General features: G+C 40.7%; 1 protein-coding gene across 5 annotated transcripts in view; it reads left to right on the forward strand.

The window, feature by feature from the left end:
* The window catches only part of MYRFL (myelin regulatory factor-like), a 36,249-nt gene extending 26,427 nt beyond the window's left edge, over positions 1–9,822 (forward strand). For 4 of the 5 annotated variants that reach the window (XM_017733219.1, XM_017733223.1, XM_017733220.1 and 1 more), the window contains 6 exons: positions 3,299–3,373; positions 5,876–5,963; positions 6,181–6,255; positions 7,239–7,347; positions 9,384–9,458; positions 9,551–9,822. In XM_017733219.1, the coding sequence (XP_017588708.1) occupies positions 3,299–3,373; positions 5,876–5,963; positions 6,181–6,255; positions 7,239–7,347; positions 9,384–9,458; positions 9,551–9,637 (509 nt within the window). In that variant the 3' untranslated portion in view covers positions 9,638–9,822. The remainder of the gene's footprint in view (positions 1–3,298; positions 3,374–5,875; positions 5,964–6,180; positions 6,256–7,238; positions 7,348–9,383; positions 9,459–9,550) is intronic. The other variant, XM_017733222.1, reaches the window with a different exon arrangement.
* The last annotated feature ends 15,204 nt before the right edge of the window (positions 9,823–25,026 follow it).

The raw sequence follows: 25,026 nt of genomic DNA on the forward strand, positions 1-25,026 counted from the left end.
TGAGGGAACTGTAGATGGGTCAAAATGAAATATGAAAACCTTCTGTCCCCAGCTGGCTTCTTCTGATATTAGGTGGAAAGAGAAGATAAGAATAAACACAAAGCATTACCTTCTCAAGGTCTTATGCTCCAAATAGCATTAACTGTGGATTCAAGAGTGAAAAATCAGCACAGTACACAAGCTACTGAAAGATTTCAGTTCTGCATAAGTTTAATGAACCTGAATATATCCCCAGATGGAAGGTAACAATGTCAATATGAAATCCAAACAGAAGGAAAACCAACAAGCTGTTTAATGTAGCTGTAACCAAGATAGATGAAAATGTTTTCAGAACAAAAAGCTAAGAGTTAAATATGGGGAATAATCAAGATAAAAAGTGGATACTTTAGAATCAGCTGATTAATCTGATTAATGGAAAGGTGGAACTGTTTGAAATTGCAATTGAATTAAATACTAATTTAGGAGTTAGTACAGGCCTTTTGCTGTTCCACAATGCAGTACCTGAATTCAGTGGGAGCAGACTACTATGGAGTGCATCCATTGGAGCTCCTAATCCTTTGCATCCCAGATTTGTTGATGAAAAGTCTGTTAGGAAAGTTCAAGCAGAAGCAAAAGCATTCATAAGCAAGAGAAAATTTATTAAACAACAACTCAGCACATCTTTATGTCGTCTAGCTTAATGTGGCCTTTTTCCCTCATACTTTCTTTTAATTGATTTCTCTGGAGGATTTAGGCTTTTGAACTTCCACTGATTTCAGTGAAACTGAGGAATGTGAATACCCTTCAGCATTTGGGCCTTTTCTGCTCTCTGCTTCCATGCCATTAATGCTCATTGCTCTCCCCTTAATGTTAAGCGTCACCAATAACCAGGAGCTGTACTTGCTTCCTCCTACAGTGTTGTTTCTCCCCAGTGTCTCTCCCCTCACAATAAAAGTTTGGTGAGGGCTCCTGCTGGATTTTGGTCAGCCTCATGCATTCACATTTATTGCCTTCAGAGGGCAGTTAACAGATTCATGGTAAAGTACCACCACCATGAGAAATCATTAGCAGATTTTTCCCCACACTGCTTACAGAATATTACAACTCACTTGAATTAAAACAATAGAGTGTTTGAGGGGAAAAAAAAAAGGCTACCACATTTATTGGATGAGTTTTGCTTAATCTTATCTGAAGATGATTGTTTGCCTCATTATGTTCTTATCATGCTTGTAGTTCTGTATGTTATTGAATTGGATTGTCACACCCCACATGGGCCTTTAACAAAACCCTCAGTGTTACTATATGTGAAAGAGTGGAATTTTATTTACAATTTATTGAAGGTTGCTGTGGTGCTTAATGGTAATTCTTGGTGTTCTCAATTGGCACCTTGTATTCCAAATTTAGAATGCAGCAGCTTAAAGGACAATGAAATGGTAATTTTATGATGAGTAAAAGCCCAAGTGAAAATAAATTTCTACACTGGTTACTGACTCCGTTTGAATAGTTGAAATCTTAGTGAAGTAAATCTGTCTTTATCCTGATTTTTGTACAAAATTCTGATACTGCTTAATACTTTCTTCTGTCATCTGCAAAAGAATCAGTTTTAAGTGTTTGGTAATTCCAAGTTTTTAATATATATTCCTGCCAGTGCTTGCATGGGCTGAACTATTTTGTCTACATAGAGCAAACTTTTACCTCTACTAGGGGATTTAGGTTTTCTACAGAATAGTTCTCTGTTAATGAAAATACAAAATTACAGTGTTTAATGCATTGCTAGCATATCTGGATTATTAAGAGAAATCAGGAGAAAATGAAGGTGTGACAATTAGTTTGTGAATTAAAGGGAGGAATGAGAGAATGAACAGGCTTTTGTTAGATCTGCCCCAAGATGACTGTACATGTACAAGTGATTGCATGTGTTCAGTGGCCATTTTTCTAGGTGTGTGGAACTGTATAACGAAATGGAACAGCAGATGACTACTAAATGCTGCAATTACCACCAAAGCTGGCAGAACCTGCAGATCTGTATGATGAGCTAGTAAATAGAAAATGGATTCAAGGAATAGCTGGCAGCAGTATGAGAGGTTCATAAAAAATCACAAAACAGATTAAAATCCCAAAGAGGATTTTGTATTACATTGCTTCTGGGCCCTTGGATTCCAGTTGTTAATGTTGCTCCATGCTCTTGGTCACTTACTAGCATGAGAAAAAACTGGATTTTCTTATTTCCCAGTACTGAAATGAAATCCAAATCTGGAATGAATAAGAGAACAGTCAGGTCAATCCACCTGTCTTGTTTCAGTATCAGTTATAATGCATTTTCATCCTTCCTTCCTATCATGAAACTGTCATTTCTATTCTAAGCAGCCATTCTGAAATCAGAAAGATTCCTTTGGGAAACATGGGAATGGAGTATTTTGGTATTCTAGAAATGGTATTTGATGAAGCACATTAGTTTAGGCAAGATTGGCATTTCCCAGTGCCAGTTTCCTGGTAACACGTCTCTGAACAGATTCTTAGCTGGCAATTTTTGTAGAAGCACAAATTAATAGCATTAAATAGCATTAAACCATTTCCCATGGGCTCAAAGGGCCTTTTGCCTTCCCCAAGTTGTACTGTATGATGATTATTCAAAAGACCTTTAAAGTTCACTTTTCTAGAGAAGTGCTGAGAAAATTAATAGAAACAATTAGAAAAAGAAGTCATCAGCTTATATTACCCAGCCTAGTTCATTGTTTGAAGTTACAGAGGTGACGTCAGTGAACATGGTGATTGTGCTGTTAGAGCTGTGTATTAGCTTTTTAATTTGATTATGCATCCTCTCTCTGAAGCAATGGCTCAGTCCTCAGTATCTTAACATCTCACATTCAAAAATCCAAGTTGTTCTCCCAGCTTACATTTGCATGCAGATTGCATTCCTAATGCCATTTTCTCACTAATAAGAAAGATGTGGCTTTATGATCAGATTTGTGCTGAAGTGCCTGTCTGCTTATTGACCTTCGCTTTGGCTCTCTGTTATAGAAATTGGTGATGTTCTCTGTGTGTGGTGAAGCCTTTTCTATTAGGCTATTTTTTGGAAATATTTTCAATATCCTGTAGATGTCAAAAGCTTGTTTCTTGTTATCTGCAAACTTACTTTTGCTGTGTATATCTTCTTCTGAATAGAGGTGGTTTATATTTTAAAGACTTCTCTTGTGGTTATGCCTGACTTTACTCAAGAGATAATTAAAAAAATATCTCCTGGGTTTGTATTCATACTTTGCTGTTACAGCTGAGCAAGACTAATCTGGGGGTTGTTTGTGCATTCATCCTTTCACAGGAAAAAAAAGCGACATGTTACCCAAAAGACATCTGGTCAAAAAACGTAGTGGAAGACCTGATCTTGGAAATGACTGTAAGTCCTATATTTAAATGAGAAAAAAAAAAGTTAAAATGTTTACTTGTATAACTTTCAAGATCTACTTTTAGGCTTGGAATTCTGCTTCTGGAATTTAGAGAAGTTTCAGCTATAACTCATCATTATAGAGAATTAGCACTTGTGAGTCTAGTTCCTGTGAACCACAGGAAACCTGTGATTCACTGTAATTTTCAGTTTATTCTTACATCTTCATTAAATTTTTATAGATTCTGACTGCCCTCTCTACAGAGTTCTTAGGCTTGGCTTCAGATACAATAAAATGACAAGTGGCATTTTCCTTGACAGGGGCTAAAATCTAGTGCTTAAGTATGTGAGTGTGATATTTATGTGCAGGAAACTCATGATGCAGTGTGAAGGAAGTGTTTTGGGGTTTGCCTCATCTCACCTAAGGGATTAAAATGTCAGCTGCTGAAAGGGGCCATCTCTGCCTTCAGATCTTGACACTGCCTGCTTCAGAGGAGACGAAATGAAGTTCCTTGACACAGGACATTTGGCTTGATTTCAGGTTCCCCTTTTAGAGACTGTGCACTGCTGTCAGAGCCAGTCTGGGCTGAAAATATTGATTCTTTTATGTAAAGACGAGTATCTGCTGACTACATATGTTATAACAGCATGCTCTGGCATTCATTCAGTATGAGCAGGATTATGCCTTGTGTCTTTTTGGTTTATGTGCATCCTCTGTTTTAAGGCTTGTTTTTTTAAATAAATATTTGATTAAAGAGTAGGCAGTATTTGGATGATAAAACACCTAGACTTAGACATCTAGACAATGCACTTAAAGCAGGTGAGAAATAGATTCTGCTTGTTGCCTAGATGTGCCCCAGTGGGATGATCTGGGAAAAATCATTCCCCTTCTGATTTTTTTTTGCATGAGTACCCACACCCCAGACAAAATCCTCTGAGGCATCACTATGTTACATGTTGTAATGAGATGCTCTGTCACAGGAAAATGTTCTCCTGTGCTAGTTCTCTGAGATGAACATACTCAATTTCCCTCTGTCACTTGTAGATATTTGCAGGCTGAAATTTAAGTATATACTTCCACACAGAGATTTTATAATCAGAGAACAGGTCAGCCTATACTCATCAAGTTTCTTTGCAAAGCAGGGAATGGTTGCTGTAGACCAGAGGAACAGAAATGCAAAACCAGCATGCACAGCGTGATGTGAAGGGCTTGGGCCTGCCGAACCAAGTCCTCCTTGTGCTTTCTGCACCACAGACTTGGTGAAGGGTCTGCAGGGGAAGCCATATGAGGACCAGCTGAGATGACTTGGTTTGTTCAGCCTAGAGAAGAGGAGACTGAGGGGAGACCTCCTGGTGACACACAGCTTCTTCCTGGGGGGAAGTGCAGGGGCAGGCACTGATCTCTTTGCTCTGGTGATCAGTGACAGGACCCGAGGGAACAGTATGAAGTTGTGTCAGGGGAGGTTTAGGCTGGGTATTAGGAAAAGGTTTTTCACCTCAAGGTTGGTCAGGCACTGGAACAGGCTCCCCAGATAAGTGGTCATTACACCAAGGCTGCCAGAATTCAGGAAGGATTTGGACACATGGTGTCCTGGGCAGGGCTAAGAGTTGGACGCCGTAATCTTGTCAGTCCCTTCCAGCTCAGGATTTGCTATAATGCTATGATTTCAAATCACCCAGCCCTTTCCCAAACCATTGTCAGCATCAGCTTAGTTCCACTCAAAGGGATTAAACCTGTTCAGCCCCTTGTGTTTAAGGGGCTGCCACAGTGCGTACAGAAATGGTCTGGTTTCAGAGTCTGAGATGCTGCAGGTTCTAACTGTGGATTGGATGACGTAGATGTATCCAGAAGAAAAAAGGCTTTCAGGATGCAGCTCAGTGAAGCTATTCCCAGGCCAGCTGTGAAAGCAGAACCTGTACTTCTGTGTTAGCACCCTAGTTCTTGCTGCCTAACTCTAACAGGGCTAATCTGCCCAAGGGAAAAACAGCGTTATCATGGCTATGCTCATCATCTATATGTAGAATATTACAAAACTCTTGCAAAACCAAAAGTTCTTGCAAGTTCAAGGCAACACTTTATGAAGGAATTAGGTTTTCTTGCACAGAGAATTAGAAACAAGTTTTGTTGCATTCCATATTATTTGTCTCAACAAAGATAAGTTTTTTCAAGTTAATGGTTACTTGAATGAGTATGGCTTCTAGTACATTAAAATGAATATTGACACATTTGTGTTCTACTTGGGCTGCCATCAAAGCAGCCTTCAATGTCTGCCCAAAAGAAAATGGTACAGTGTTAGGTTCCCAGGATATTTGTCCTTGCAAACTAAACAAGGATCTTATCTCCAATGGCAGAATGAAGGTAATCAACCAGAGACTTTTAACTGAGTGCTAATTTAGACCTGCAGCAAGTCTTGTAGTGTCAATCAAGAGAGTAGACTACCTGCAGTTTTGTTATGCTCTTATCTAAGGTTTCTGAAAATATCAGGAATAAACCATTGTTCTTAATACTTTTAGGGATTGATACAACAGTCAGTTCCATACAGATTTTGGAAACTCAGCAAAGCATTGACAATCGCTATTGTAGAAAAAATCTGCACTGCAGGTAGGTGAATTTTTTTATTATGCTGTGGTGGAATAAAACACCATTAATGTGGCCTGGCTGCCTGGCTGGCTCTTGCTCACAGTTGTTTCCTCTAGCATGCAGGAGCCTTTGATACCTTTTTATGTTTCTTTCTGTTTAAATTTAAATGCAGTTTTCATGTTTTGGCAAAGATACTGTCTATCTCAAATCCTATGTGTATTAATGCAACCTTTTTCAGCTCTGGAAATTTCAGCTATGTTATTCCTATTAACAAATACACACCCATGGATGTAGAAATCTCACTGGAAATAAAGTAAGTACAATTAAAAGGAATACATGCAAAAGACTGCAGTGGTTCATTATTTGATAGAAATTCTTGCCTGATGTCTATTGTTACACAAATGTGTCCTGTTCAGAGGAGTGGGAAAGATCTATGCACAATTAAATTCTTAATGCAGACCTTTGGGTAGATTCCTTGCTCTAGCATAGGCCCAATACCATTCCCAACTCAAGGAAAATTTCACCCAATGTTGCAGATATTGAAATCCAGAAGCTTCTATCCTAGGAATCATTTGAGCAGACATGTATGTGTATATTGGCAGGATTGTGGCCTCTGGCCCGGGGATCAGCTTTTTTTTGTTGTTGTAGAGAAACATTATTAGGAACATAACATGAGTAACTCCAGAGAGTACCTTCTTTGAGCCTGTTGTGCCAAGCCCTGTAAAAGGGGGATTCTTGTGAAGGAGCTTCTGGTATCACATAAAATTGTGACTTAGGGCAGGGAAAAGCAGCAGACTTATTCCTCTCAGCAGGTATTTTCTCCTCAAAAGCCCACCTCTATGTTCTCCCAGAGGGAACAAGTCCTTTCTTTTGGAGTTTTATTCTGAGAAAGGCCAGTGATAGCCAGAACAGCTGCCAAACTATCTGCTTGATGACACTTTATGGCTCCTGTCTCTGCAAGAAAGGACTCGTCCAGTCTTTTGATCTTCAGTGTTATCCCTGTAAACATCTGCCTTTTTCAGATAAGATGACATGTAACAGTACTCCTGAAGTACTGTTTGTACTTCACTGAACACTCCTGAAGTGTCTGCTTGTTTTCTACAGCCACTGAAAATTTATCTTTTAAATGTATGCCATTATAATCCAATAGTACAGCCCTCCCATGTAGGGATCAATACATCACACTCAGAGTTTCACTGAGTATGAATTTATTTTGAATATTGGTTTGTGGTTTGGGGGTAACTGATTTTATTTTTAATAAAGTAATTTATCCTTATTTTTCTCTGTTTCTTGAAGCACCACAGAACCATTAATTATATTTCTCTGCAAAGTCACATTTGGAAATTATTGCTCCCATTATTCTTCAAGCCAAAACAGTAGGAAGGATTTCCAAGAAACCACACAGGTAAGACTTTTGCAGCAATACTCTGGCTTGTGGGGATCATTTTTATAAAACTAATGGCTGCAAAATTGTGACTTTTGTTAAAGTACTAAAAATCCAGTGGTACTTTGAGTCTGTCAGTCATGGCTGACTTTGGCATGACCATAATGCGATGCAGTAACTTTTTTGGAGTCAGTTTTCTGCTGACTTTTACAAAAATCTATCCAGTGATTCTCTGCAAGGACAGTTTTAATTCTGCTTCAGCCTAAGTCACCACTCTAACTCATTATAACTCCAGAGATTCTTTAAAAATGGGAATAACTTATCACTCAGAGCTTTAGGAGACAGAGTCCTCCAAACTCTCATCTACTTTATGGTTTTCATTATTATCTTATGGGTAATGAATTCCAGTTTTAAAGTCTTGAATTTGCTGATAACAATGGTAGTATTCCCCTTTATTTCTGTGTGAACAGGAGTTTACCAATAAATCCCTCTAGGGAAAATTCTTAATTTTAAAAGCAAAAGTTGTTTACTTATCATTCTCTGGATTGCCTTGATGGGGATAAAACTGTTAAAACATGTTAGCTTTTCCCAATAAAAAAATATTTAGTGACCAGGTCTTGCAAATCTTTAAGCATCTCCAGTAAATTGATGAAGGCTTTAAACTCTCATCGAGTTCCCTGGACATACAAGACTCCTTAAGGCCCCCATTTGTCAATGTTTGTTTGGAAACGCTTATTCTGGCTAAAATGGTAGGAAAGGCAGAAGCAATGATAATAGCATTTCTGAACACATTGTAGGAGAAACATCCCTGAATGTGGAAGTAATTTCAGAGTCGTCTTTAGGATTCTGATCTATGCTCCCATACATAACATGTTTTTAATTGATTTTAATTTTTTTTTTGTGCTTAGTCAAATTAGAGCACTTGAGATACCTCCAGCCTTAAGCTGCCTTTTTGCTCAACTTTTCAAATGTCTTTGCAAAAAGTTGCAGGCTTCTCTCTAACTGTGGCAAAGTCATCCGAAAGCCCAGATTTTCTAAGTTTTGACCTGTCTGCTGTAATTTCAACAGAATTGGAATTAAGTCAGACATAGTGAGTATTGCAATGCAGAAATGTCCTTGAAGCTTACTGACAAAACTGGTCAAAGAGATTTCGTGTGTCAACCTGAAATCCACATCAAAAGACTAAAGCTAACTAGCCTCCAGCAGCAGTGAGCATTCAGATTTGATGTGACTCAGAACAGAAATGCTGCCTAGTTGAAGAGGTTTCTTTCAAGAGGATTTTTCTAGGGATTGGAAGGCTTATTCCCTACCAAAAGGCAGAGCAGCAATCATTTGGACTCAGCAGTCCCACATAAGTTCTGTCACGTGAACATATCATCTCCAGCAGAGAGTATGTGTCAGAAAGTGAAGTGAGGAGAAAAAGATGAAGAAGTTGAGACACTAGAAATAAAAGTTACCATGGATCATTGGGTAAAAGAGAGGTGAGGATTGAATTTTGTTTTATTCATTGTAGCATAAACATTTCAGGTATAAAATATATTGTTTCACTTGTACATGGCAGTACACTGTAATAAAAATTAGCATGAAACCTTGCAGGTATCTGTTTCTGAAATACTGAGTGAAGACACTACCCACATCTTCAGAATGTAAAGAGGAACTTTTCTGAGCACTGCTAAAGTTGCTGGCCCAAAATCAGCAGAGCTGCCATTTGCTACTATTACAACTTAAAGCTCTCAGACCAGCTGGCACATCAGGAACAATCCCTATTTATTGTGGGATTTGCTCAGAAAACAAGTGAGGGAATCCAGTTATTCAGAGCCAGCTGAGTGTCACTGGGAGTCAGATGCCTGCAGTTCCCATGTGGAGCTGATCAGAGTAAACCGACATTCACAGGGTTTAGTCAGCACTTGGTCTTTAAATACTTTGACTACGGCTATCAAGGCTTGGTATTGTAATTACTTTGCACTGCATTTGTCAATTAAATATTTCCAGAGCTTATCCTTCTCTCCAATTCCCCATGAAATAGGGTTATCTAATGTCTCCCATTTATCACCTAGGGACGCCAGCATGTTTGGGCTCTCCCTGTAGCTAAGCTGTATGACAGCGCATATTCTTTCCGTGTAGCTGTGCCGGTAAGCCTTTTCAAACAACAACATAGCAAAAGACAAATAGCATCTGAAATGACAGAAGTTCCTATATGAATCTCTTTGTTTTTCTTTTGCAGGGTTTTGCTAGCTGCTTGACAGACCCTTATTTTGCTGGAATGTTTTTTACTGATTACTACTTCTACTTTTATCGGCAGTGTAACTAAAATGTTGCCAAACATTCTGTTCTTTGGGGAAAAGATGAAGAAACATGTGATATGAAAAAGAGACTTGCAAATGACCCTGGATATTTTTTAAGCCTCTTACTGAGTTGTGTGGGACTTTCTTGGTTTTTTTTCAATTTTAGATTAAAAAAAAAAGTAGAAAAATAAAGTGTTTGACAACAACCATGGCTCTGCATTTCCAGAAGTTGTTTCTAAAGAGACAAGAGGTAATGGAGTATATGATGATATTGTGGGTGGAGTGGGAGCTTCAAAGTTCATTAGAGAAGCCCTCCCATTGAGTCACAAGGTGCAGAATGACCTCTGACTTTCTAAACTCAGAGAGGAGTGTAGGTGCAGTTCGATCCAATCTTAGCCCCAGACTTGGTCAACGGTTTAAGTCAACGGAATTGTACGCATGTGATTGAACCTCTGTACAATTTTGTCATGCAGGATTAAGGATGGCAAGCCAGATGTATAAAAATGAATGATTTATTATGATAAATGTTTGGGCGAAAAGATCTTAATCAGAATTACTTACTACATGGTATAGAAGCTAATGCTACTAGTATAGTATAGGATAGTGTACTGTATCAAAGCAATGATACTAAAGCTACCAAAAAAAACCCCAATTATTGAGTAGAGATCAATGTTACTCACCCATACAGATGACTGTGGGCAAACATCTTTAGCTCACCTTAAGAGGCATGCCCACCCAAGGGAGGAATCTCCACGCACGCTCCAAGAAGGGGTATGCTAGAAATCCCTCTCATTTGAAAGTGGCACTTATATAGTGCATATATGTAAGTGGTACTTTTATAGTATAAAGTGATTCACTGTTACTCATATGTCTCCAGGTCAGCTGTGTCAGCTCAGCATCTTTAGATAAGGATACTTTACTATATCTGCCGCACCTTCACCTCAGTATCAGGATGTTTAACTTTGGGGTTGATGAGTCAGATTTCATTTTGCATAATTCAACATCAAAAGCGGCATGACACCTCTTCTCAGTTCACCACTGATAGTTTTGCAAAACTTGCATCGCTCAAGTTTTTACTGCATCCCAGACAGAGCATCCTGCTACAGATGTGTAAATAAAATGATCATATGGATCATAGTGAAGTTATATGATATTGTACATTAAACAGACAAGAGCAAGTGGGTAGGAGCACTGCTGAGTGGGGATACACTTCAGTTTTCAGAAAATGGGAAGATGATTAAATATTATTTGCAATAAGGAGACCTGCTTCTGTCCTACAGGCATACACCTTCTTTTAGTATCTGCTGCCCATTTTTGGATATAAATCTATTTATTTTTTTGCTAGCAGAACAAAACCCAACCAAAACTCTAAAAGAGAAATGTAGCACTGTGAAAATGCCCTCTACAATAAGTGTAAGTTAGGGAACAACAGGTCAATTCAGTTGCCTGTGTGTTTCCATTTCAGAAAGCAGTCCCATCATTACTGCCACAGTTGTGATTTAATAATGCTACTGCTGTTTCAATGAGTTATGTTTTAGCTACCTTTTTTTTTTTCCCCTGAAACTAAGGAATGAACTATTTACTCCTAAATTCAGGTTATTTTTTTTTTTGGTGTTTGTGATTTGTGATAGTGTGATGAAAGAATAGAAATATTGAGAAGAAGAATATCTTGCCTGTGTGGCTTTCTAAGTTGCATATGGATACACACCTGCATGGGAAAACTCTTTCTGTTTATATTTAGGAAATACATTTTTAAGGAAAAGCTATTTGAATGAGATTTTACATTAGTTGCTCAGAAGGAAATCAGATATAATAATCAAGTAAAGTATAAATAGTGTTATAGGGTATGTTTAGATCAATCCTTCTTTTTGTGTAGAGAAAAGAAAGTAAATATAACACAGAGACTTCAGGTTTTTAAAGATTTATGATGTGAAAGTTACATTTGAACAACTGTTCTCTGAATGAAATTATTTAGTATTGAAAGGGAAACATTAGGAAGAAAAATGAATGTCTCAAAAAGACCTTGCCACAGTCTTTGTAAACACCAGTGTGCCTTAATTGTGTATTTATGGCCTGACAATGTGATGGGAGAGTTTGTTTCTGTGCCTTGATTTGGCATTTCTTTTGTCACTATTTTGGGACTTCCTTTAAGGATGTCCTTCTCACTGATTTTTTTTTTAGATGTATGTGCTTAGTTGGGGTCAATTGCAATGTCAGGCTTTTTTTTCCTTAAATGACTCACTAGTTTGACCTTATGTGTTTAAGGGGTTTTTTGTGGTGTGGGTTTTTTTTTTCTGGGAATTATTTGTGGTGTAAATCACTGTTCTATAATATTCCAGAGACTAACTGGTCTTGGAACTTGGGATACAAAATAATCAGAAGTTTGTGCCTTTAGTTTTTTGTAGTCCATACTTGAGGGAAGAGTCAACCGGTCACAGATGATAAAGCATGTGCATTTTGAACAAAAATTCTACCTTTTTAGGCCCACCTGGTTTTCATCACACTGTTCTGGATTCTAATAGTCTTCCCAGTGGCACAGAGCACTGCAGCAGGAGAATATAAACTCTAAGTGTTTCCTGTCATCAAAAAGCTTTCTGTAATTAGAGTCTAAGGTGAGGTGCGTGTGGGATAGCAACTATTTTCTTTCTTAAAAAGCTTGTGGTGATTTAATTACACATCAGTTTGCCCATTTAAGAATTTTCAACTAGTTCTTTACTCCTGTCCTATGTTTGTAGAAAGATACTGTTGAAGATTTCATTCAGATTTAAGGTGACATGAAGCTTGTATGAAGGCTGTGTTCTAACATGTCTGAGATAACAAATACCAATCTTGGCAAAAGCTAGGGAAGACCTAGCACAAATTACGTACTTGGAGTTAAAAGAACTGTGGCTGGGTGCTGTTTAGCTGCTTACTGGGGTTAAACTGTGACACAGCCCCACCAGATACCCAGTGAGTGACTGACCTACATGACCAGAATTTGATCCATTTTGGACTGGAAATATAGAAGCTCTAAGAATGATTCTCACTCCCATTACTGCGGAGCTTTCACTTTACTATGTTTCAGGAAGTGGAACTCATCTTGACAGCACTGGACTGGTGACATTCTTGGTCTCCTGCTGTCCTTCTCCCTTGTATGGCATTGAACTAGAACTACCACAGAAGAATACCACAGGGAAAACATGGCCAGCAGCGTTTTCCATCCTGTACAGCCAAAGGAAGTACGGATTGACCTTTCCAAATGAAAAGGTTCGAAAAATTTTAAGCGCGTCCTTTGTTAGGTTTAGGTTGGGGGTGTTTTTTTGCCATTTCTGTAACCATTCTCAGTAACAAAATTACAACAGTTTTTAATAGCGGTCATTCTAAGTTGAAACAATTCTTGTGAATACTGAATAATGAATTATTAATGGTTTATGTACATTATACTTGGAACAGGAGATTCTCTTTACCTTATCTATTTTTACCACGATGTGGTTGTTAGACACCTTTAGACATCCATCACTGGAATATTTCTGCCTAACTTAAGAGGGAGCTGAGGCAAAGTACACTGCCAGTCTGTGTGAAAGTCACAGCTGTAAGTTGCAGGAGGAAATGCAGGGCTGGAATGGGGTGATCTTGTACCATTTGATCTGGGTTTCAAACCGTGCTGTGCATACCAAGAGCATGATGTGGCAATTCACGTTTTCACTTGACTGTAACACAAATTACTTCACTGTGCTTTTACTGAGTTTGATCTAGCAGTAGCAGAGGCATTTGAAGTAAGAACCTGAGATCACCTCAAAGCCCAGTGCACTAAGCCAAGAGGCTGTGAATGCTGAAAATGCTGCATGGCCAGTCCATGGATGCCAAGGATGAGGCAAAAGAGCAGAATGAGTGGTTCTGAGCTGTGAGTTTGCAGCTGGAATTGCTGATAGCCTTTGGCACAGCTGTAGACAGCTGTGAGCAAAGAGGCATTTTGGTCTCTTATAGAGCTCAGCTCAAGTGACTCTCCAGTTAAGAGGCTGTCTGGTAGCATGATGTGAGCCCACCCTGAGAAGTTAGCAATCCCAAAACTGAGCTTGGAGTCCTGCACAGCACAGGTCTGAAGGGAGACCTGGAGGTGAGGTTTTGATTAAGTCCTGATTATCTACATTTTTCTAGGATTTTGCTTGCTTTATGAAATCAGAAAAGTACTTTTATTAATATTTGCTATTGGTTAAATTCTGCTCACAGTACAAGAAGTTCCTCACTCAGGAGTCACTGACTTCTTAAATGACAGATCTGTTGCATAGAACCTGAGCCAATCCATCTGCAAAATGCAAACCTGGTTTATATCAGGTTTACTCTTTCTATTGGTAAGAGTGCTACAGAGTGTGTTTAAAATAAGCCAGTTCATTTTAGGTGTAGAAACTACTTTCAAAATACGCAGAAAACTTATCCTAATTTTTCAATTGCAGTGCTGTAAGACTTTTCTATGATGTGTTGCTCTGTATGAAGACATGGCCTTTGTATGTGACGTTACAGTACACTTGGAAGCATTGAACACAGCTGATGGAAACTCACAATAACGAATCATTTACTGATCTTACCTTAATCTTGGAATAATTCTATTAATGTCCCAGATAAATAGTGCTACAGAGAAACAACTTCCTTCAGATTTGTGTCTGGTGTCGCTGACAGTCTGCCACTGCAAAAATCCCAGCTGCTCTGCTGGCTTTTGTGGATTGCTCCTCCACAAGATGTTTGCTTCCTCCCATGTTCCCTACATGTTGGACAAGGCAAAAGGCAGGACTGGCTCTGATTTGAGCTTTTCTCATACTGATGGGGAATAACTGGCTGCTCCCTCACACAGGGATTTCCTACTTGCCTTTGGAAATATTAAATTGTTCCTGTCTGTTTCTTTCTGTGGGCACAAGTTTTGTATTTTTTAACTTCTTGACTTCAGATTTTATTGAATCTTGAAGAAACATAATTGGTCAACACATTAAAATTATTAGTAAGCAGAACAGTGAGGCTGACCACATCAGCTTCTGAATTTTATGTTCGGTTAAAAGCCAGGGTTTAGTTCATTCCAGACAAAAGAATCTTGAGTGATGTCTCTCAGGTTTCTTGAGGGAGATGGTTCTTTTTGAAACAGGATATTTGGGAAATTTTAGTTTGTAGCTCCAGAGCTTTGGATGACATCTGTGACACAAGGAGGCTGGGATGCAGTCTTGCTCCTCTGTAGCCCTGGGACCACTGATGAAGCCTTCATGCCTCCATTGCTCACTAATAAAACTTTGCTAATTGTGTTTTTTCTTCCTGAAGGGGAAGAGGATTTGGAAGTGGGTCAGTGTTGTAAGGGTAAATGAATTAGGCACACTGAGATGCTCAGATGTGTCAGGATTATATATCAAACTGGGACTAATCAAACAGGTCCTGTTTTAGTAGAACAACGTGCTCAGCACTTTTGAAAAATCAGGCCCAGTGAGGAGTATACTGGGTCTAGATTTAGCTTTTCAGCTTGAATGCTTTGATCCTGGCATGTTAACTCAAAATCCTTGTTAACCTACAAATAAATATTTCTCCAGGAAAAGTAAGAATGATTCTTTTCTGTACAGTGGGGATCAAGTAATTGAAAGAAAGTGTTTTCATTGTTATATTTCCACACCTCCTGCCCTGTTCTTATGCATGCAAAGTATTTGTCAAATTCTTCTAATATGGACAGAGTAATTTTAATTAACATCTGCAAACCATCACATAATACCTGGAGCGGCTGTTGCTGGCTATGAATCACACATTTAACTGAAAGAACTGTGCTTTCTAAGGAAAGGCCAAGGCACAAGTATGTCCCAGTCCTAGACTACATATATTTGTCCAGTGACTTGCTTCTCCTCCTGCTTATCTTTGGGCCATGCTGGCAGGTGGTGAACCTCAAGGTTCAAGACATGTAATGGAACTATAGTTAGTCCTCATGTGTCTTGTCCAGGCATGGTGTAAGTAAAAAAAGACAAATTCATGCACTCACAGAACTTTGGGCATTGATTTCCTCATAAGCATAGTTTTCTCTCCCCTCTTCAGCTTCACCAAATAGCATGTTTTCTGTCAAAACAGTGCATGAATGAACATTTTCAGTGCGAACCCTATATTCAAAATAACAGGTTTTGCACTGGCAATCCTGACCCAATTTTAACTCTGGTTGCTATGGTGCTCTGCGGGCTGGGTGGCCGGCGGGGCAGGACGATGAGGGGATGGCACACAAGCCTTTTGTTGCTCCTTGGCCAGGGTCCAGCCAGCTTGTTTCCTCCTTCTCCCTTCACCCCACAGCAGCTGGCAGCAGCCTATATCTGCTGATCAGGAGCAGTGGTCAGGCTGCAGCCTCTGAACCTCTCTGGGTCTGTGTCCTGGAGGAGACACCTTCTCCCAGGCACCCAAAGCTGTTCCTCTGCAGACCACAGTTCTATCCTTTGGCTGCATGCCCCTGTATTGGGTAAGCCTTCATCTTCCTGCTCGTGGGCTTTAAGCAGTCTCCCTCTCCTCTGTCCCTCACTAGTTGCTTTTCCAGACATCCTGTGTCCTGCTTTACTCCCTCCAGAAAAGGAACTCATCACAATACTTTTAAAGGATGAGATCTAAACTAGGTCATCATCTTAGTAATGAGGGGAAAGTGACTTTTATGAACAGGATTTGAAACAACACTCATTATTTTAAAGGCAGATTTAAAAATTTCTAGTTGATGTTAAATATATCACAATTGCCTACATGCAGTAATATAAGCACAGGATTTGCAAATTTGAGTTTAATGTTAATTTAGCTGGTAGATAGTCTGCAGGGTAATCAGTGCTTTGCATTTTTCATTCAATCTTAATGTTACACTTTGCCTTCCACAACATAATCCAAGCCACAGACCAGCTGGCTGTGTTGATTAAAATCCTTTTTCTGCTTTTTATTAATCTTCATGGTTTTGCCCTAGAATTATGAAGTGGTCATGGTCTATCAGGAAAGAAGTCTGCAGGGCCAGAATGCAGTCTTTACAAGTTGAGATTTCTGCCTAAAGCATATTGCTGATTCCTAAAATAAGTTGTCCTGAATGGTTTGTTATATCTGCAGAGCTTGACATGAGTTTGGAATGAAGCTCTTCTGGTTAAATTACTTACAAATACTTCATTATGCATTTGGCTGACACATTTCCTCACTGAAAACCTAGATTAAGAGAATATCATTAGGGGGTGGAAGTGGACTTTTATTGTCAATAGGCCTAATCCTGCATTTTGGAGGCACAGAGTCATATAAACTCTTCCTGTGGACTCTTTACCTTGATGGTAGAGGGAGAATGGCTGGGATGAGGGTATTGCTGCAAGGGGCAACATCAGGGGTTCCTCAGGATGCACAGCAAAGGGACAAGAATAATTCTCAAACTGAAGGTGGTGAAGCAGCAGGAAGGATGCTCTGATTCCCAAAATCAACCCAAAGGCTGCTGGGACACAGTCTTGATCTTCCTTCCTCTGTAAAACTCCTTGCACAAAGGCTGTTTGTTCAGACTGGGTGAGATAGACCCCAAACAAGTAATGTACTCTGTGTGTTGTTGCTTTTTTCGTAAATAACTATTTGATCACGGTGAATTGATTTTTTTAACAAATTTGATGTGATGATTAGGCAATCACTTTAGCATGTATTTTTTCAATTATTTCTTGTTAACAAAATGAGGCAGTAACTAAGCATGATCTATATTTTCTGACTTCTCACAGTGTTAATTAAAGACTGTGAATATTCTTGCTGATGTGTTTGGATATCTTTGCATCTAGTGGTGGCTATAGTGGTTATATCCTGTAGTTATGCCACCTATATGTGGGCCAAGATCCTACACTTAAGGATGGTACTCATTGAAAATATTACATAGGGAGACAGATCTGCCTACAGGTCTTTGCTGCACTCTTCCCTTCCCTGCTCGGTGTTGCTGTTCGGGACTGTGTCAGTGCATATATTTGGGGCAGAGAGAACACAATACGATGATTCTTATAAATAATGCTTGCTAATACCTCAGAGTTTTGCTGCAGGGAGTTCCATTTGGTGTTAGGCTTTACTCTTTTGTTTCCATAGTTGCATTTAACTGCAAACACCCATTTTTACTATTCAAAGTAAATTGCCTTTTGAATTTCATACCATTACTATCTCCTTTGAGCTTTAGCAAGGCGATGTGAGATGTGCAGGTTGAAGAGTCAAGGCCCCAAATTTTACTAGGTTTTCTTTCACTCTGAGAAATTATATGCTTCAGGTCAGTATGTCTCTCACCAGTGCAGGGGTATCTATCCTAAAGCAGATCAGGACAGAGATGGGCCATGAAGACATGAAATACCTGCAGCATTAAACCCATGGCCTTCCACAATACCAAGAAGAATGAAGTTTCCTCTGAGCCAGATCTGCTGTGACTTGAGCAGTTGAGCACGAGCTCTATCTGTGAATGGAGTTGTTCTCTATCTTATTGTGAGACTTGTAAGCCTTTATTTGGTGCCCTTTCCACAAACGTGTGATTCTCAGTTTCTAGGCTGCTTTGGAGTCTGCTGCAACCTTATGATTTTGTAATTTTAAACTTTAAAAAGCAATTTCTTTTTCTTCCTTTGGAGGGTCTTGGCTGCAAAAAAAAGTGACTTCCTGTCTCCCCAATTTACTTTTGTCAGGTTTTTAGGCATTGATAATAGTTTTTGAAGCTCTGATTTCTTCAGGCAAAGAAACTTGCGCTAGCAACTTGCTGAGGTAACCTCATTGCTGGTAGGGTGCTGGTGAGCATTGCTTGGCTGGCTGCTGAAGGCTCATGGGCACTACTTAAAAAAAACAAACTATAAAGGCTACTGGGTAGGACAGGTTAATTGCCTTTTTTCCCTCCCTGCACAGCTCTTACCTTCATTGGACTTTTGCCATCTCAGGTATTCTCTTTACTAAAGTGCACATAACAGCTGGGCTCTGGCAGCTGAAGTGACTGGTAGTGGTATTCAGTTCCTGTTCTCCCCCTGTAGCCTCCTGTGTTCCCATCTAGCTTCCCCCTACAGCATCATGGCTGAAGTAGCACAAATTATCCTCTTGTCAGTTGTTTTATCACTTTCCTTTGTGATCTACTTGCTTTAAGGATCTGACTATTGCCTTGTCTTTTGGTAAATATCATCCCTAAATTAAAATTCTTACTCTTATCCTTCAGAAATATTCAATGGGCTTGGGATCTTTCTGTTGGCTTTTGTGTTTCTCCTTCCTTCTGGGCCACCACTTTTGTCCCTGTACTTTCTCATGTAAATCCCTCTTTCAGGTCACTATTTCCTACAAATACTTACCTAAGTCATCAAATGCTTAGCCATGCCACCAAATATATATTTTGTGAACTTTCATACCACGGTTTTGTTTCTTCAGCATCTTTGGTGTTTGTGATGATGTTACTGACTTCAGCTGGTGCTCCAGATAGCAGTGATGGAACATATAGCAGACCTCCAGGTGCTTTAGCTGCATGTGCTCCTGGACACAGAGTGCAAGCTGGATGCTTCACTAGCAGAAAATACAAAAAATGAATAGAAGTGCTTAACAAAAAGAATGGAAACTCTGTGTTTCTGGTTCACTTTACTGTCCCTTAAGGATTTATTTTTGCATTACGTTGCATGGTTGTATGTGTTTTTCAAGACAACAAAGAGTGACATGAAGGATCTCAGTTAATCCATCTGTCGTGGCAAGGCTGAGTTTCCTTGCTTCTGTTCAGCTACCAAGAACCATATCCCCTGTGTTTACTTATTTAAACTGAATTAGGTATGGTGGCTACACAAATCAAAACAAGAATGGTCGGTGTATACAAGAAGCAACAATGTTCTGTTTCTGGAATAAGATATATGTAGAATTTTTTTTTCAATGTAGAAAGAATTAAAAAAATCTGACTCTGTCAAAGTCAAGCATATTAAAGCAGATGGCCGAAAGAAGACCCATATGCTGTACATAGTATACCATTTTCTTTCTCTTCCGTGTCTGCCCTCTGAGAGATGAAATACTACGAGGGCTGAAACTGAAAGCATCATTAAATGTTAATCTGCTGGGGCTTCCTTAGTGCTAGCGAGGTCAAGCTCTGCTGCAGAACGCGGTGACAGATGGAGCATCCTCTGTGAAATCACTCCGTGCTGCCAAACGCCGCAGAGAGACGCGCCGTCTGTCAGCGTGCCCGTGCTCTGCCTGCCCACCCCGGGAGCTCCCAGGGGTGGGAGTGCTCCCAGGGACCCGCCCTCCGTGCGGGAAAACGGTGGCACGGGCGTGTCGTGCGGACACCGAGTCAGGGAGGATGGCCTTTAGATTAGGGCTGGTAATGAGCTTTCTGCCTCTGTGAGCATATTGTAACCTGCAGGCAGGAAAATGCGGTTTTTGAAAATGGTTTGCCCTGGTGTAGTGCTGAGCTGGAGATCTCTAAATCCCTCTGAAGGGCAATGTCCCTGCTGAGCCTGGTTCCTGGGTTTTTCATCGCCTTGTATTAGAAAGGCTCAAGTCTTGGAGACTTACCATGTTTGCAAAATTAAGTTGAAAGCTCCTGACCGACAGCCTTAAGGGCTTTTCACATAAACACATAAAGCTATACTGCAGCTTTGGCAGAAGGATAGGGTTTGCCTGGTCTCTAGATACACCTGCTTGTGACTGGGCTCCCTGCATTGCTGCACTTTTGGCATCACCACTTTGTAACTCACTAGCTAATTTAGTCATGAAGCTGCTGATGGGAAAACAAACCAGCTGAGTTCCTCCCTAAAGCTTTGGCTCAGCAAAAATGGGAACGATACCCAAATCAGTGCCTGCCCCAGCTGCTTTTTGCCAAAGTTCTTTGTAGTGGAGGAGCTGAGGCTGCTCCCTAGGGCTGCCAGAGCAGACACCATGCATTAGGACCTGCCTGCTCTCATTCAGGAGGGAGATAACATGAGCACTAGTTCAATGTGACCTCCCTCAGTGGCATTGCACACAATTTGTTGTGCACAAAAGTTGTCTGCGAGCCTCATCCTCTGTTACACTGCTGCAGTGTAAACCTGTGCCATCAGAGTGAGTGTTCAGCTACGTGGTCTTTCCAAAGAGAAGTGGGCAAGCCAGCTAGAAACCCACCCCAAAAATATTAGTGAGGTCTGTACAAATATTGCTGATGAGCCCTGCAGCAGTGTAACTGGAGAGCCTTCACAACTTGTAAAAACTGTCCTGGCAGTTCCATCAATGATTAGGGAAAGAACAGCCCTCTTGTCTCCTCAGGAGAAGTCTTCTGACACCTGCTGCAGGGTAATGGTGGTCCTTATCACAGTTCCTGTAAGTATGATTTTCACTTTAGGGAATCTGGGCAGGAGAGTTAATGTCAGCCTCAAGCATTGAATGGAATCATGTGTAATTTTTTGGGTGATCCAAGTTAAACATCAGTTCCCACAACACTAAGTTGTCCATTGGAGGTTTTCTTCTCACTTGCATTGCCTGCATTTGAGCTCTGAGCCAGAGAATGCATCAAGGTGGCTTCTGTGGGGTACAAGGGCCACTGGGAGCCACCTCAATCCTCCATGAGCAAAGCCATTCCCAATACTGACTATTAGCCTAGCCTGTGATGAATAGCAACTCTTCCCTGTTTTTTGGTTGGTGCTTTTTCCTTTGTAATAAGAATTGGTAGTGTGTTATTTTGACCCTTTCTTTGTTGTTTTTCTTAATGAGTTCCTCTAAGGAACCTTGTTTAAGCAAACAAAATTTGAAGTGTGAACTTAAGAAATATTTAACACACATATGTATCTTTGGTAGGATTCAAGCACAGAAAAGAGAGAACAGAGAAACTGACAGATGGAAAAGGATACAGCTGAAGGAGTTGCTCCATGAAGGGGCCTCTTTAACGTGTGAGGCGGATTTGTACTCACTACCTTTGCTTTCATTTGGATTATAATGTCAAAATAACTAAAAAACCGAAGCACAGTCAGTCATATTTGATGGAAACGACGCAATTAAAACCATTTCCCCACTTGAGGAGAAAATACCTTAGGCACAAGGTAGATGGTGCTAGAGCATACAGCTAAGAGGATGTTCACCTAGCAGCTGTTTGACATTAAAATATGATGATCAAAACAGACTATACTAAGGGAAACTCTGCAGTGTTAGAGGCTTTTTAGCACCTGGTTTTGTCTGCTGCTTTTGTTCTGACTATATAAAAGTAGTTTCTGCTTCCCTGAGCCTCTCAAAATGCCCTGTCAGATATATCAACTTATGGAAACCTCTCTTTGATATTCTTGTTTTGAACTGATTAATACAGACAACCCCGCTCTGTGATTTGAAGTAAGGTCAGTTTTGTCTCTCTCTTTCACTTCTCTGTTTGCATTACATCAGGAGAGCAGTCAGACATTCCCCATTGCCAAAGGGCAGTGCTGCTTGGCATGGAGCTTGCAAAGAGAGATGTGCATTGTGGAGTAAGTGTTCAAAAGCATTCGTGAGGCTGAAGGGCATAATTCCCATTGAAAACCAGTGAGAGCTGTACTTAGGAGTTTCCTATGCTGCAGAGCTTCCCCAGCATGCTTATGTCTGTACTTCCCCTGTTCAAACTGAGCAAAAAAAACACCCATGGTGATTTACATGTGATTTTTAGAAGTGTTGACATGCTTAAAATATTAATTAGCTTGATCTGAGGAAGGAAAGAATGTCACTCTTTCAGCTGTAACTACAGTCAAAAATTTGTGACCGTAAATGTAGTCAGAGGATCTAATAATGCCTCTGAGGCCTATGCGGCTGCTGTGCATTTTGATAGGACTTCAGGGCAATTTACCCCATGCAACAGAGCCCAGAGTGCCATTGATTGGAAGCATGCATTTGCTTCAGAGCAGAAAGGAGAGGGAAATAGTACCATGCAAGTTGAAAAAAAAATTTATTATTATATGTAATTTTTTTTTATTTTTACAGATTTTGAAATGCAAGGTCTTTTCACTTTTTAAAGCATGGCCTACAAAGACTTTCAGGTGCATTTAACTTCATCCATGTAAGAAGTTGAATGGAAAACAAAGAGGCTGTTCACTTAGGTAAAAATCCCACGTGCTTTAAGCTTTCATACTTAGTACCTTTGTTTGCACTTGTACGGCTTTATCAGCATGTGGCAATGTCCCTACACTGAAATGTGATGTGATGGATGGAGCACTGCATGGTGAGTCAGGAGGCATTTCTCCAGGCTCTTCCCTTGACTCGCCATATGATATTCTGCAGGACTGAGTCTCTGCTACTCTTCACTTACAAAATGTTATAAAAATGTTTTCCTAGCCACATGGAGTGCTGTGACATGTATGGGTCACTGAGTGTAGCAAAAGGAGTAAAACTGGAGAAGCTGAGTATGTTCAATGCATGCAAATATGCCTGGAGGTTAATAATTTAATTGGCAGAGTGCCCTATTTTTCTGGCTAATGGGCCTGTTTAGTGAGCTCCTGCAGTGCTTGACATACTGGCCCGCTGCTGTTCAGACACAGTTGTACATCTGGTGATGTGAGCTGTGCTGCTCCATCTCTCGAACCCCTTCAGTGAGAGTGTCAAAGCTGAGGTGATGCCTAAATTCTCAGCCAAAGAGCTGTGTTTTTGTCTGAGACTCGAAGACATGCTGGAAGTGGTCCTTTTTGCAGCGTGCGAGGTGATGGGTGGGATTGTTGCGATGTGTGGAAGACAGTGCTTGCAGAGCACTGGTGCTGCTCTGTGAGGTGCAGACGTGGGAATATAGGTCAGTGAAACATCCAAAGTACAGCTGCAAAGGGCATATTTACACACACAGGGTACAAATGGCAGGCTTGAGCTAGACAAGCTGCTGCTGAGCAGCCTGGTGTGTGCCTGGGGAGGGGGGTGCCAACACGCGCCGTCCGAGCCTGATCGTCAGAAATAGCTATGGTGCTTTGGTCCAGAGCAGCCCTCAGGCTGGCAGGGCTATTTGGTCTCCAGAGTGGGGTGTCTGTGACACAGGACTGAGGGCCCTTAGGTGCCAGGTCCCATGGCTCCCCTGTAAGTCCTGGCAGGGCTGTGTGCCTGGTTCTTGGAGCTGCGCTGGGCTTGGTCACAGTGAATGTGAGCAAGGTGAGGCTTGGGGGTTAAGAGCAGGTATTGTCTGTGTTTTCCAGCTGTATCAACTGATCTAACAGACATGGGCTTGGATCCACAAGCCTTTTTTCATGCCTGAAGCAGTGGCAGCCAGTTTTGCTCTTATGCAAGCCAAAACTGTGCAGCTTCACTTGCATCAGCTGGTGAAATATTTATAGGTTTGTAGTATGAGGTGTCCCAAGTTTCATGGTCCTTTCCTGCTTACATCTGTGTGCAGCTTCTTGTAAAATTTCTCTATTCTTTGCTGCTTGTGTTTATTTGACTGCCATGATTACCCTGGTACCAACACAAGCTGATGGATGAAAGGGTTGAGAGCAGCCCTGTGGAGAAGGACTTGGGGGGTGTTGGTGGATGAGAGGCTGGATATGTGCCAACAATGTGTGTTTGAAGGCCCAAAAGCCAAACATATCCTGGGCTGCATCCAATGCAGTGTGGCCAGCAGGGAGGGGAGTCTGCCCCTCTGCTCTGCTCTGGTGAGACCCCACCTGGGGAGCTGCATCCAGCTCTGGGGTGCCCAGCACAGAAAAGATATGGACCTGTTAGAGGAGGTCCAGAGGACAGCCATGAAAATGATTGGAGTGCTGGAGCACCTCTATTATGAGGAAAAACTGAGAGAGTTGGGGTTGTTCAGCTGGGACAAAAAAGGCTCCAAACTCTGGGGAGACCTTACTGCAGCTCTGCAAAACCTATAGACGGCTTAGTAGGAAGATGGGGACAAACTGATGGGACCTGTAGTGATAGGACAAGGTGTAATGGTTTTAAACTAAAGAGGGGAGCTTCAGATTAGATTTAAGGAAGAGGGTCTTTTTGATGAGGGTGGTGAAACACTAGAACAGTGTCCCTGTTGCCTGAGTTTGGAATGCACATGCAGCTCAACAGGGAGTGTCTCTGTCTCTTAAGAGTGTTGAAAGTTTTGGTTTGAATGTTATATGATGCTAGCCAAGCAGACAAACTTCCCTTACTCTGCTGTTCTGTCCTCTACAAAAACATGGAAAACATAGTACCTTGTGTCTTTCTGGAAAAGAAATTGAGGCTGTGGGGAAAAGTGTTTGCTGATCATGGCAGCCAGATGTTCCCACCTGGCATTCAGTGTGTCTCCCTGTCCATCTTAGAGTGAAGCTGCAAGGTTGGGTTCAGTGGCAGCCCTTCTGAGTTTGTTGCCTGGTCTGGTTTATGAAATAAGCACAATAAAGCCTATTCCATATGTTTATTTTACCAGAAAACCTATTTGTTTGTGATACCACAACTGAGCATGTTCATGGATATTTAATCCCTTCCAGGATAAGGCAAAGATTTGCTCTTCAAGGAATTTTAAGTCAAATGTTAGTTCTGCCTTAGCCCAGATTATGCAAGTGCAGACAAAAATTAATTT

Source organism: Corvus brachyrhynchos, unplaced genomic scaffold (assembly GCF_000691975.1).
Source record: "Corvus brachyrhynchos isolate BGI_N302 unplaced genomic scaffold, ASM69197v1 scaffold32, whole genome shotgun sequence".
Taxonomy (NCBI): domain Eukaryota; kingdom Metazoa; phylum Chordata; class Aves; order Passeriformes; family Corvidae; genus Corvus; species Corvus brachyrhynchos.